A 13,625-nucleotide genomic window follows, 5' to 3' on the forward strand; every position below is an offset into this window, starting at 1 on the left:
CCGGCCCCTCGACCACGTGGTAGACCCCGGCGTCCGCCTCCTCGCGTCAGGAGCCGCTCGCAGGGTGGGGGCTCTGTCATGAATGAGGCTCCCTCGACTCGTCCTCCGGACCATCGGAGGGAGCCATCACCGGAATATTGACTGTTTCTCATTCGGACTACGTTTCCCATTGGCCCTCATTCCTGGGACTGATTACACATGCACCTGCACCACATCACACACACACTATTTAAGAGCTTCACACGCTGCCTTGCATCGCGAAGTCTTGATTTGCTGTTAGTGATAATTTCTGAGCGTTATTTCTGTGGACTGTTTACCCGTTGCTACCTGGACTGTTTATCTCCTGAGAACCTCTGCCGCCTACCCTGAACCTTGCCTGGACTTTACTCTGTGTTTGCTTGCCGCCTGTCTTGACTATTGCCTGTGACCCGTTCATGATTCTCGCTGCCAGCCCTGACCCTTGCCTGTCCCCGACTACGGTATTGTCTTTGCCCTGTTTGTTATACTGTGTTTTAATAAAGACTGCAAATGGATCCACTCTCCACTGACCCTTCATTACAAAAATGAAGACACTGTGTCACAATAAAATATTGAAAATACATGTCCATATGATAGACTACACCTGTGGTTACTCTGATAGGACACCCGTTTCAAAGTCCTGACACTACGGCCTGTTAATCTTTTGTGGGAGGGTCATGGCATAATTTATGTTGCTTGTTTTTTCTCTTGTGCTTGTCTGTCAGTTTCTTGTGTCTCTGTTTATCCTGCTACCCTGTTATCAAGGCTTTCCCCTATTTTCACAGTACAGGCTGGAGAAAGTAAGTGAACACTAATTTAGTAACTTGTTGATCCTCCTTTAGCAACAGAGCCTCCACCAAACATTTAATCTAGCTGCCTATAAGACTTCTGACCAATTATGTACTAATTATGTACCATCCTTCTCCACAAATCTGTTCAGTTAGGGTTCGCAGATTTACTTGTGTTATTTATTTGTGTGCTTTTGGGTCAATATCTTGTTGCATCACCCAACCTCTCTAAAGCTTAAAGTCTTAAAGTGCTTCACATTTGGGAAGAGGTTTTTGTGTTGGTGTGCAAAGCCCTCTTTTCTCCAAACAAAGCATTGTGCTGCATTCAGCTGTTCAGGGCTGGGTTTCCCGATAACGTTGTCTCTTAGCACGCTACAAAGACACTAAAGGTAGACCTTAACTGAAGATGTACCATTTCTAGGCATGTTCCCAGAACTATCCCTTATGAGGTTTCTTAAGGTATATCTTCTTAAGTGCGACGTTACCAGGTGCTGTCCATGGCGTTGGTGCTGAATTGGTTGATATCGATGGCTCGAGAATTGATAACTCACTCTATACAGGGGCTGCTTCACTACATTATGTGAGAAATCAGTGTTCTTTATAAAAAGAAGCACTTCAGAAGTAGAATTTGCATTTAACAGGACTCATGGGATGTTATAAAAGTAATCCAAATTGCAAACTAAATTGACCTAAGGCGACCTTTATTTAGAACAAAGTTTTAATTCCTTGGAAGCGCGTCATGCAGCAGACATGTATCGCATTTATATCGTTTTTTTATTTATTTATTTATTTATTTATTTATTTATTAATAAATATTCACAAACTTGTTAACTATATCATGAATTTTATGATATATTCCGATTGTAAAATATGTGGAGGTGAGAGTGTTTTTTGTTGCGCAATGAGTTTGCACGGCAGTTAGAGCTGTCGGATATACGAAATCTTTCCCCAAATACATAAAAGTATGTGGCCGGTGAACTGGGAAAAGAATAGAGTAAATTTTATTTTTTCTTAAACAGTGTGTATCTGATATGAATAAAATACTTTGTCAAATTATAATTGAAAGGGTTATTGTTGCAGCTTCCGTAGACATCAGTGTAATTTGAATTTAACAAACTATAAATGTGTTTTTTTATGCAGTAGCCTATTTAATTCAAATGTGTATTTAAATGTCTGAAACCTAAAATAAAGTGCGATGAGGTTAAAAACAGCGAATAGTTGTGATAACGTTACATGACAAGCACAGAGCACGCGTCTGTCTCTGGTTCGGTGCCAAAGCACATTTGAATTTAGCAGTGAATTTTTTGCATTTTATTCTTTTGCCATAATCCTAATCGAACACTAGGTGTATTACAGCTTCAGAATTATATTCGTATTGATGGTCAACAGTGAGAAGGTATAGCAAAGAGTACTCCAGACCAACCTTACGAAAGTATGACTTACAGGTACACTCTAAAAACTGCTGGGTTAAATATGGACAAAACCAGGGATTGGGTTGTTTTCACCCAGCCATTTTTTTCAACCAATTTTGGATTTATTTTTTTAGCCAGCAATATATTAATATAGTAAAAGGCATGTTTTTGCTTACCCCCAAATAGGGGCAAATTTGTGGGGTATTTTAAGCTGAAACTTGACCAGACCAGAGACTTATATTACATCATGTGAAAGAGGGCATAATAGGTGCCTTTTAACCCAACCTGCTGGGTTTGTCCATATTTTACCCAGCTTGGGTTTTTTTTAACCCAGCATTTTTTAGAGTGTACACTTATCTAAGAACGTTTCGGGAAACACGTATTAACGTTAAGGTACAGCTTAAGCTTTAATTTAAAGCTGCTCTTAATTTTCATTGATGACTTCAGTGTTCGGAAATATTATAGACTGTTAATAATATGAATTATAGAATTATAGGACTATAATTCTTTGTATAATAGACCTAAATGTTTTCAAAGCATTTTCAATTAGGAGTAATAGCCTGATCTTTTATTATCCTCACAGTGCATGTGATGCACTGTGAAAATATTGTGGGGCAAATTTATTGCAATATTAATTTATTAATAAAAGTAACCTAATAATACAAATAAGCTTAATAATAAGAAGAATATAGTAGGCCTATATTAATTGGAAATGGCCAGTATTGTTAATATGTGGTGCTTTTGTCAATATCTCTGGCTATCATTGACACATAATCGACGCAACCTGGGTGGGGTTATCACGTGGCCCCCCAACACACGTTTTTATTGTCATTTCTCTGCCATGTGTGGGAAAGAAACAAAACACAGTGTCTCTTATAACACTATAGTGCAAACATATATGTCTTATAGAAATAATATTTAGCACACTTGAACAAGGACAGTCTGTGCTCAATGTTTATTTTTCTTTGTCTCCAACACAGGTATAATTGTGACGTCATGGCCTGATATGGACAGAGAAGCCAGGGAGATATATCTGGTTGTGGTTCAGGTGAAAGATATGCTGGGACTCAATGGAGGCTACAGTGCCACAACCACCGTGACCATTAGCCTAATGGATGTCAATGACAACGGACCCACTTTCCAGCAAAGTGAGAATCCAAAAGATGACCATGATACGTCAGTCAATCAAACAATCAAACAGATGAATTATATTAAACTTTTGGGAAAGACAGGACATTTTATACACATTAAGCAAGGCTTTATCACATTATATATTCTAGTTTTATGAAAGGTTTTAGGTTTTGTTAAATATAAAAATGTGTATATATACACATTTTATTGAATACACGGTTCAGTACATATCTTGGTTTTACGGTAATAGTTCGGTACGATTTCGGTACAATAGGAAAAATGGTCACACTTTAGTTTTAGGGTCCAATTCTCACTATTAACTAAATATAAACTTCTGCCCCAATAAACCCCTAATTACTGCTTATTAAGATTGTTAAGTTTAGGTAGTGGATAGGATTACAGGATGTAGAATAAGACAATGCAGAATAAGGCATGTATATGTGTTTTATAAGTACTAATAAACAGCCAAAATCTTAGTAATATGTATGCTAATAAGCAACTAGTTAATAGTGAGAATTTTGACACTAAACTAAAGTTTTACTGTAAAAAGCAACAAATCCACAATGCTAGGTTTCTTTTCATTTATTTTGAAAAGACAGTTGTGCTAATTACAATTAGCGGCATTTAGTCCCCCTGAGGTATTTGGTACAATACAGCCTCCTTTAGTATATTAAGCACTAAGCAGCAAACAGAATGCAGTCTCTCATAGGTCATATTTTTTGCAGGGTTGATAAAAAAACAAAAAGTATTTAGTCACAATCAGCTACAAAAACTGAAAAACACCTTGTGTTATACAAGTACAAAATAAAAAGAATAATGAAAAATAAAACTTGTGCATTACAAGTGTTAAAATTTGCATTAGTATTGCATCCTTCACATGAGCATTTAATACTGTTGACTTTTCAGTCTAAATTAAATCTCTTTTTTGGCTCATTTTACCTGTAAAAGAAATTTGCAAGATGACATCAGTTGCATATGTATGAAACAAGAGAGAGAGTGGGTCTGCAGTGTGAAACAAGGTACATGAAAGTTTCAGTTGAGCGGTGTATTATACAGTATAGCATTGCAATGGGCAACGGTCAGTATCAGACTGCTGAATGCAGTGAATGACTGATCAGAATCAAATCCATCTGCACCCTCTTCTGCCCACTCCTCTCTAATAGGTTTGGGATGAAAAAAGTAGGAAAAGGTTCTGAATTGTGTTGTTCCAGAGATGCTTGCACCTTACAGAGACCCAGAATTATATAGCTTGCCTGCATCTACATCTGTGAGGACAAGGTGCTGTCTTCCTCGAGCCAGTTGTGTTAATCTCCAAGTTTCTTGTCAAACCACCTGGATCCCAGAGACCACTGTTGCTTCTCCTGTAGCTCTTGTTACATCAGTACTAATAGTATCCCACTATTGTAGCCTGTCCAAAGCTACCTGCTACTGCAGTTTCCCAAAGAAAATCCTTACCAAACTAAAGTTATGAACATATACAGGAGATATGGGTTCATTTTGGATTATGGTTCAACATCTTTGACAAGTTTCTGGATCAAATCTTTGATTTAATCTTTTGATCTTTGCACAGTACGAAGCAATAAAAGAGACTCAACTTACACTTTCTTTGTAGAGCAGCCAATGTTGTTCACATAGAAAACTTAATAAATAACATCAAATGACATCTTATAATGTGGTAATGGGAAATGTTTCTAAGAGTTTTAGGTTGGTAAAGGGTTAGAGGACAGAAAATATCATTAGCACACAATAAAAATAATAGAAATCAATGGAAAATTTGGGCCATGGCAGAAAAAAAAAAAAAAGAAAAAAACACTTGGGTGTGTGGTTAAATCATTATCAGCATTCAGTGATTTATTACATTATGTCGTTTTTGTGTTTCTGTTGCCAAGGCACATGGGAATTGACATTTTTCTATTATTTTCCTCTTTATATCCAGATTTGTACACATTTGCTATATCAGAGTCAGCCCCAGTGGGCACCACAGTGGGAAGAATAATGGCAGATGACAGTGATGTTGGTCTGAACGCTAAAATGAACTACAGCTTAGAGGATCTTGAGGAGAGCAGCACCTTCACAATCCAGACGGACCCTGACACTCAAGAGGGGATTGTCATATTGGCTCAGGTCTTATAGTACAATACAGTTTTATGTAATCATTAACTATCTATCCATCTTTTTTTTCTGAATTTACATGACAGTTGTTTACAAATTTAAGCATCAAACGTTCAAGACATATTCATATTAAATTTTATTGAATAATGTTTTCATTTATGATTAAAATGTTTTGATATTATCAATTTTTATTATGCTTTTATATATATATATATATATATATATATATATATATATATATATATATATATATATATATATATATATATATATATATATATATATATATATATATATATATATATTATAATATTATATTATAACTTTTATATTATACAGTCCATGTATTTATTTATACTTAGAACAATCATATTTAGGCAGTACTTTTAGATATGCAAAACTTACAACTTCCATGGGAGATGGATGTGTTTTCTGTCTTTTATAAGTGTTTTCTCATCTCTGTAGACATTGGATTATGAAAGCAAGAGGCGGTTTGTCATTGCTGCAGAGGCCTTCAATGAGAACATAGACACACGTTTTCTGAGTGAATATGAGTTTCATGACAGGACAACACTCAAAATTACTGTGACAAATGTGGACGAACCACCCATCTTTTCTGAAACATCTTATAGCTGGAAAGTGCTAGAAAGTGCCCAAATCGGCACTCAAGTTGGTACAATCTATGCTAGAGACACAGACACAGCCAACAACCCCATAAGGTAATTTCCATTTTTATATTCCCTTTTTTAATTTCTCCTTTGGGCCTATACTAACCCCTAAATGTCAGATGAGAATGACATTACATCTTTTAGGTTTTATGCCTTGAGGTGAAAACTAACTCTATGATACATTCAAAACTTTGCTTAAGCCTCGTTTCCATCTAAAAGTGGCTGGGGCCTGGAGGTGGCCCAGCTGAATTTCAGTAAATAAATTTAACCCTCTGGAGTCTGAGGCTGATTTGGGGCTTGGAGAAGTTTTGACATGCCCTGACATTTGTGCTTTTTTCTGTTGTTCATAAACATATAAATGACAAAAGTGTCATTACACTGTATTCAGCACAAACTAGGCTACAATAATATGTGAGGAACATGTTTGTACATGTTTGTATTTTTGAAGGAATAATATTTATGCGTGGTTATTGAAAAAACAAAAAACTTAAGTCACTGAAATAAGGCCAAAAAAAGTATATTAAATCTGTGTTCACAAGACTTCTGGTTATTGGAGGTTGTAGACTAGAGTTTTTGCTTCAGAATTATGTAAAAATTATGCTGCCTACTCTTTCATATAACACAATAAAGAGATTTAAATTTTGTAAGACACTTTTTGTCAAGAAACACAGTATGCGTGGAGGCTTGAATCTGCATGAATAATGGCCCATTTAGACCTGAGAAGACAAAAGAATTGCATAATAATGACCTGAAATGACTTGCATATTAATGAGGCATTTCAGTCAGGTAGGCTGTGAAAAAACCCTCTGTAATAATGTCTCAGCTCATCATAAACAGCAATACTGTGAAATATTATTACAATTTAAAATAATTGTATTCTATTATATTCTTTAAAAAATAATTTATTTCTGTGATGCAAAGTGTCTGAACAATTATGTTAACTCTGTGGCATTTCATATAGGCTTTTAGCTTAAAAGCATGCACAATTGGAGAAATATTGATGGATTCTTATATATTTATGTCAATTTTCTATACTGATAAGTAATATTTATTGTCATCACTATGAGTGCTGGATACTGTTTTTTCAATTCATACTTGCAGCCTGAGGGCGCTCTCTGTGCACATTTAGTCCACAAATTATTCTAAAGAAGAAGAGGACATTTCACCTTTAGGCCACAAATTCATATAAAGAAGAAAAGGAACTAGGAACTAACGGCATGTCTTCTAGAGATCGCTAACCATGGCTTTACCGTCCAAATAAACACTTTTCAAGACAATAAATACACGATTGAGACGATGAATGCATGTATAGCCTCTGAATTTGCCTCTGAATAGCACTGGCTCCGTGGGTGTGGCCGCATTAGCAGATAATGAGCTGAATCACAGACTTCTGACATGGACTTCTGACTTTTTATACAGATTACATAAACACAGAATGTTTGTTTTTGATTTGACTTACACGATTTAAAACCTGACATTTCAACGTTTCTTTAGACATAAGTTTAATTTTTTTTTGTCATCAGTATTCATAAGTTACAGTTCATTTTCTGAGAACTATCAGATTGGAGTTCGTTCAGAGGGAGACGGGAGATCACGCATCATTTTAGTTTTCTTTATTCTACAAAAAGCACAACATTGTGTTTTTACTCTGAGTGTACACAAATAAAAGAAGACATTCTATAGTTTCAATTGATATATTACTTATGTACTTATGACTACGACAAGAAATGACAGAGTATTTTAAGTCTGTTTTGCTGCTATGTGAAAAAATCCTGCAAAGCGCACCGGTGCGTTTTCAGACCTCAGGGAGTTAAACAGAGCCCAAAAAAAAAATAAAAATAAAAATAAATAAATAAAATAAAAGAATGCCTGACTATGCCACTTTGGGAATTTCACCCAAAGAATCTCAGAAAACTTTGCACAGGTCCCCTACCCAGTGGCAAGAAAAACGTGGAGACACAGGTATCAAACAAATCTTTTATTAAAGTAGCATAAAATCAATAAAATAGAAACATCAACTCAAAAAGACTTACACAATCATGAATCACTCAAAATGTCATGGAGCTGCGGCCTAAATTACATGGGGAGAAGACTCTCCATTAATAAATGGCTCTAATCTACATATCCCATTCACATACCAAAATAAAGACCCCAGTGCACGCCAAAGACCACAGCACACAATGAAGAAACATAACCACCATCTAAAATCGTTTTAGATCACAACCTACATAAATCTTAAATAATTCACTTTAACTCAATATCAAATAAAAACAAAAGATGACTAAACCAACAAGACAAAATTTCACAATATCAACAATCAAAAAAAAAAAATGTATCAAATAAACCAATTCAGAAGAAAACAACTCAAATAGGGGCACAAATAAAAACTTAATCAAGCAGGTTAACAACAAAAGTAAATCCAACCAATAATAAAAAAAAATAAATAAATAAAATAACCCAAACTCAAATACAAAAACTCACAATACAAAAAGAACAAACTGAATACAAAAGATTGACACAAACTACAAAGAGAGAAGCAAAATGGCTTATACACAAAAAAATAAATCAAACTGATTTGGAAAGATGAATAGAAATATCTGTAATGGATGCACTGCTTTTCCTGTGGCATGCTGTGTTTTAATATTTTAAAGGTGCCCTAGAATTAAAAATTGAATTTATCTTGGCATAGTTAAATAAAAAGAGTTCAGTAGATGGAAATGGCATACAGTGAGTTTCAAACTCCATTGTTTCCTCCTTTTTATATAAATCTCATTTCAAACATCTGAAGAACAGGCGAATCTCAACAAAACACCAACTGTTATGTAACAGTCATGATCATTAATATGTATGACCCCAATATTTGCATATGCCAGCCCATGTTCAATGAATTACACAAGGGCAGCCAGTATTAACGTCTGGATGTGCACAGCTGAATCATCAGACTAGGTAAGCAAGCAAGGACAGTAGCGAAAAATGGCAGATGGAGCAATAATAACTGACATGATCCATGATAACATGATATTTTTAGTGATATTTGTAAACTGTCTTTCTAAATGTTTCGTTAGCATGTTGCTAATGTACTGTTAAATGTGGTTAAAGCTACCATTGTTTCTTATTATATTCACGGAGACAGTCTGTATAATTCATAAACAACTTCATTCTTTATAAATCTCTCCAACAGTGTAGCATTAGCCGTTAGCCACGAATCACAGCCTCAAATTCATTCAGAATCAAATGTAAACATCCAAATAAATGCAATACTCACATAATCCGATGCATGCATGCAGCATGCATGACGAACACTTTGTAAAGATCCATTTTGAGGGTTATATTAGTTGTGTAAACTTTGTTTATGCACTGTTTAAGGCAAGCGCTAGCTCCGTGGGTGGGGAGCGTGAGCATTTAAAGGGGCCGCAACCTGAATCGGCGCATTTCTAGTTATGCCCCAAAATAGGCAGTTAAAAAAAATTATAAAAAAAAAAAAACTATGGGGTATTTTGAGCTGAAACTTCACAGACACATTCAGGGGACACCTTAGACTTATATTACATCTTGTAAAATAACGTTCGATGGCACCTTTAACTACAGCGAGGATTGCTTGACGCATGATAATTCTGCTTTATATTGTATTCTAAACAGCAGAAATCATGTTTTGAAAAAATATATTCACGAGAATAATGATCAGTGATATCAATAATGATATGCACACTAACTCCTTCTAATCAGATGGCTTTGCAACATAATGGCATAATGACAGACACTGAAGGAATCGCTCGATGATCGTCCGAAGAGTAGCTACTGTACAACATCTACTGAATGCAGGTGCTATTGATGTTGTGCACAGACAGACAGTAGCCTAATTATAACCCTTTTCATGGTCTTCCCCATATTATGAAAAATGCTATTGCATTTGAAGGATAGATTTAGAAGGAAGTGGTAAGATATGCATATTTTATTTTGTCAGTGAAGCGCTGAGTCAGACAATAATTTACAATGCAAAAACAAGACCTATCTGTTTCCATTAAAATATATAAACATCCTAAAATATATGTTTAAAATGGCATACATTTGATTGTTTAAAACAATTAAAAATACTATTTGGCCAGTGAAAAAGACAGAGAATAACTCTTCTCTGAAAATTTTCTTTAAAACGCATTTTATACAGTTTTGATGTATTTTTTTTTTCTAAAACAAGAGAAGGATACTGAATGATTTTTAGTAATATAGTGTAAAAGCATTTCTAGTCATATTTTCCTTATGTCTTGTACCATTAAACACAGTGTCACGTGGATGGGAATATGCATGGAAATGATATGCAGATGACGTAATGCATAGTAAAACTAGGCATTGTAAGCTTCATATATGGTTATTTTGGGGAGGAGATGGGGTGGAGATGCATGTACGCACAATCTTCCGCTAACTCGGTTTTATAAAGGGAATTTTGCACTGGTTCTGGTGTATGCATGGTTTTATAAATCTGAAAACTTGTATGTGTACGCAAAATCTGGCTTCTCTGCATATGCATACTTTTAGAATGAAATCTATGGAAAGTTTTATTCGTGAGGCCCCTGGAAACTTGAGCATCTCTTCAGCAGGATTCTTTATTGGGCATATGCTATTTCACACTGCAGTCATCAACTCCAATTGAGGCAGGCATACATGATGTTTTGTACACCCAGGGGTGGAACAGAATTGATCTTATGATCTTATCTAGGACCATCGCAAACCCATGCCAGTCTCCTGGAAGAGGGAGCTGCTCTAAATTCCAATACCATATATTTTGAAAACATTGACTTATTATTTGGCTTACATTTTTCAATCACATCGTGCTTAATACTGTTAGACCAGAAGAGAACTCACTGTAAATTTGAAGCAATCTTGAGAAACAGACTGAAAGATTCTGAATGTACAGAACAGAATACATTAAGTTTGCTATATAGTCAATGTGCTTGGCAGTTCATGATTGTTTAAAAATCTGAATGTGGTAACAAACAATAGAAGTGTTTGAGAAAAATTATCCCAAATAACAACTGTTTTCTTTGAACAGATACAGCATTTCAAAGAGCAGTGACACACGACAGATGTTCAGAATTGATGCTAGTAATGGGACAGTGTATGTGGCCAACCGTTTGGATCGAGAAACCACAGCCTGGTACAACTTGACCATCATCGCCAGAGAGATCAGTGAGCAGTTTCTTGTCTCTAACATGCATCAACCACTAACACAAAACATCTGAGACTACTTGTGAAAGTGCTTCTATGTTTCTAATTTTGGGATACTGTATTTGGGAATACAGTAAATACAGTAAAAACAGTAATACTGTAAAACATTATTACAGTTTAAAGAAACTGTTTTTTAATTGTATTATTTTGAAATGTATTGTGATCAAAGCTGAATTTTTTCATTCACATTCACTTTTATAACCATCTCCCTAAGAACAAACTAGCGAGGCAATATACAAGATAAATTTAAGGGTTACCCACTGACCAAACTTGCAGTTAAAAAGAACATACAGACAATTCAAACATAAACCCCATATAGAAATATTTTATTATTATTATTATTATTTTAATATTTATATAAAAAGACAATATATATATATATTTACAAACAAAATCCAGTAAATATTGAATCAAAATAACATAATACACGAAATAATACACAAGAAGTCACACAAATGCAATGCTGTCACTGCTGTTTGGCAATGAAGTTGGAGAAAAACAAAAACAAACAAAAAACAACCATTGTTCTGTTGTACATAGAATAATCACAATGATTTGTAGTTTAGAGTCAGTTGTATCATTTGAGGCCAAATTTGTGATGCAGGGAAACAGGTAATCCAAATAGAATCCAAACACCAAAATGATGAAGTCAGATCTTGATATCACTGTCCTTAATTACAGAACTCTGTTGTTCCAGTTAAAACAGCAGAATAGAATCACAACGATGAAGAAATGAAGAATGATAACCCTAACCCTAACCCTAAACTAGCATTAGCTTGCCACTTACAAACCAAAGAACAGCCATAAAACATGAAAGACAAAATACAGCTAACCCATGAAATAACCACAATTGACATAACAAACCAGACAAAAAACAACAACAACACTTACTTTATTGAGCTTAAAACCAAAGTTTCCCACAAAAGAAAAAACCATCCCTGCATCCCAATGTGCATACTATCTGCCCTGAATAGTACAGAATATCACTAATATAACATACTATATGCAGATTATGCTTCCCCTTAACTTCTTCTCCCCTCATACCTGGCTATATACAAGGGAGAATGCTTCCAAGAGCTCCCTAGTGCAAAGTAGTGGCGTTACAACAAAAAAAAAAAAAACATAGTAACCAAACTCCAAATGTGGTTACATTGTAGAAACGGTAAAATGCTTTGTTTTTTGAGGTGATGGGAGAATTTACAGGTTTGCTTGCCTCACATGGACGATTTCAATATGAATAGCCCCTGCTGAATGTGGGTGTGGCTACATTACACATAATGAGCAGAGACGAGGAAAACTCTACTTCTTGGTGGTGTTTTATGGATTAGATAAACAGAATAATTGCTTTCGATATGACTTACAGTACTTAATTTAAAAGTAGACACTTTGTCACGATCCCTGTCTGTGTTCCCTGTGTCTCCATTACTGTGTGTTCACCTCTTGTTTCCCTGCTGCTGTTCCCCTTGTTAGTTACCATGGACACTCATTGGACCACACCCCCTTGTTATCTCATTATCTCATTACCTTGTTAAGCTCATCAGCCTTGTTATATAAGCCTGGTTCACTCATCCATTCCCGGCAAAGTATTGTATGTGTAACTCTGCAATTCTCAGCATTTTCCCTGGTTTCTTTTCTTTGGGTTCTTGGATTATTTTGACCCTTTGCTTTTTTTTTTTTTCTTTTTTTTTTTACCTCGATTGTGGAGTACCCTTTTCAATGAACTGCGTTTGGAACCTTCTTGATGGAAATCCATCTTCAAATAGAGTGCACTTAACTCTACTGACTCCAAGGCCTCAAAAGGAGATCCCTGTTGGCCCAGCAAGACTACAGAGAGATCCCATGAGGGAATAAGGCATGGCCTAGAAGAATTTAACCTCCTGGTGCCTCTGAGGAACCTGATTATCAGGTCGTGCTTCCCTAAAGACTTACCATCTACTGCGTTGTGATGTGCTGCTATAGCAGCCACATACACTTTCAAGGTGAAAGGGGAAAGCCGGCCCTCCAGCCTCTCCTGCAGAAGGGAAAGCACTGACCTGACTCTGTGGGTCTTCCCCTAGGGAAGCACACCAGTTAACAAACAAACTCCACTTCAAAGCATAGGCCCGCCTCATAGAGGGGTGTCTATCACCGCTGGTGATAACTACTCAAGTCTTCCGCATCCCGCCCAGGGGCCAGACATGGAGGTTCCAGAAGTCTGGGTTTGAGTGCCAAATTTTGACATTGACCTTGTACAATGTTTGTGCAATCAGGCTCAGTGGTGGAAAATGCATACT

The 13,625-nt window shown here is 35.8% G+C and overlaps 1 protein-coding gene across 4 annotated transcripts in view; it reads left to right on the forward strand.

Moving 5' to 3' along the window:
* The window catches only part of cdh19 (cadherin 19, type 2), a 43,286-nt gene that overhangs the window by 12,984 nt on the left and 16,677 nt on the right, over positions 1-13,625 (forward strand). For all 4 annotated transcript variants that reach the window (XM_067378037.1, XM_067378039.1, XM_067378040.1 and 1 more), the window contains 4 exons: positions 3,199-3,366; positions 5,286-5,473; positions 5,927-6,180; positions 11,177-11,313. In XM_067378037.1, coding sequence (XP_067234138.1) covers positions 3,199-3,366; positions 5,286-5,473; positions 5,927-6,180; positions 11,177-11,313 — 747 coding nt within the window. The remainder of the gene's footprint in view (positions 1-3,198; positions 3,367-5,285; positions 5,474-5,926; positions 6,181-11,176; positions 11,314-13,625) is intronic.

This window comes from Chanodichthys erythropterus, chromosome 23, assembly GCF_024489055.1.
Source record: "Chanodichthys erythropterus isolate Z2021 chromosome 23, ASM2448905v1, whole genome shotgun sequence".
In the NCBI taxonomy this organism is placed as follows: Eukaryota; Metazoa; Chordata; class Actinopteri; order Cypriniformes; family Xenocyprididae; genus Chanodichthys; species Chanodichthys erythropterus.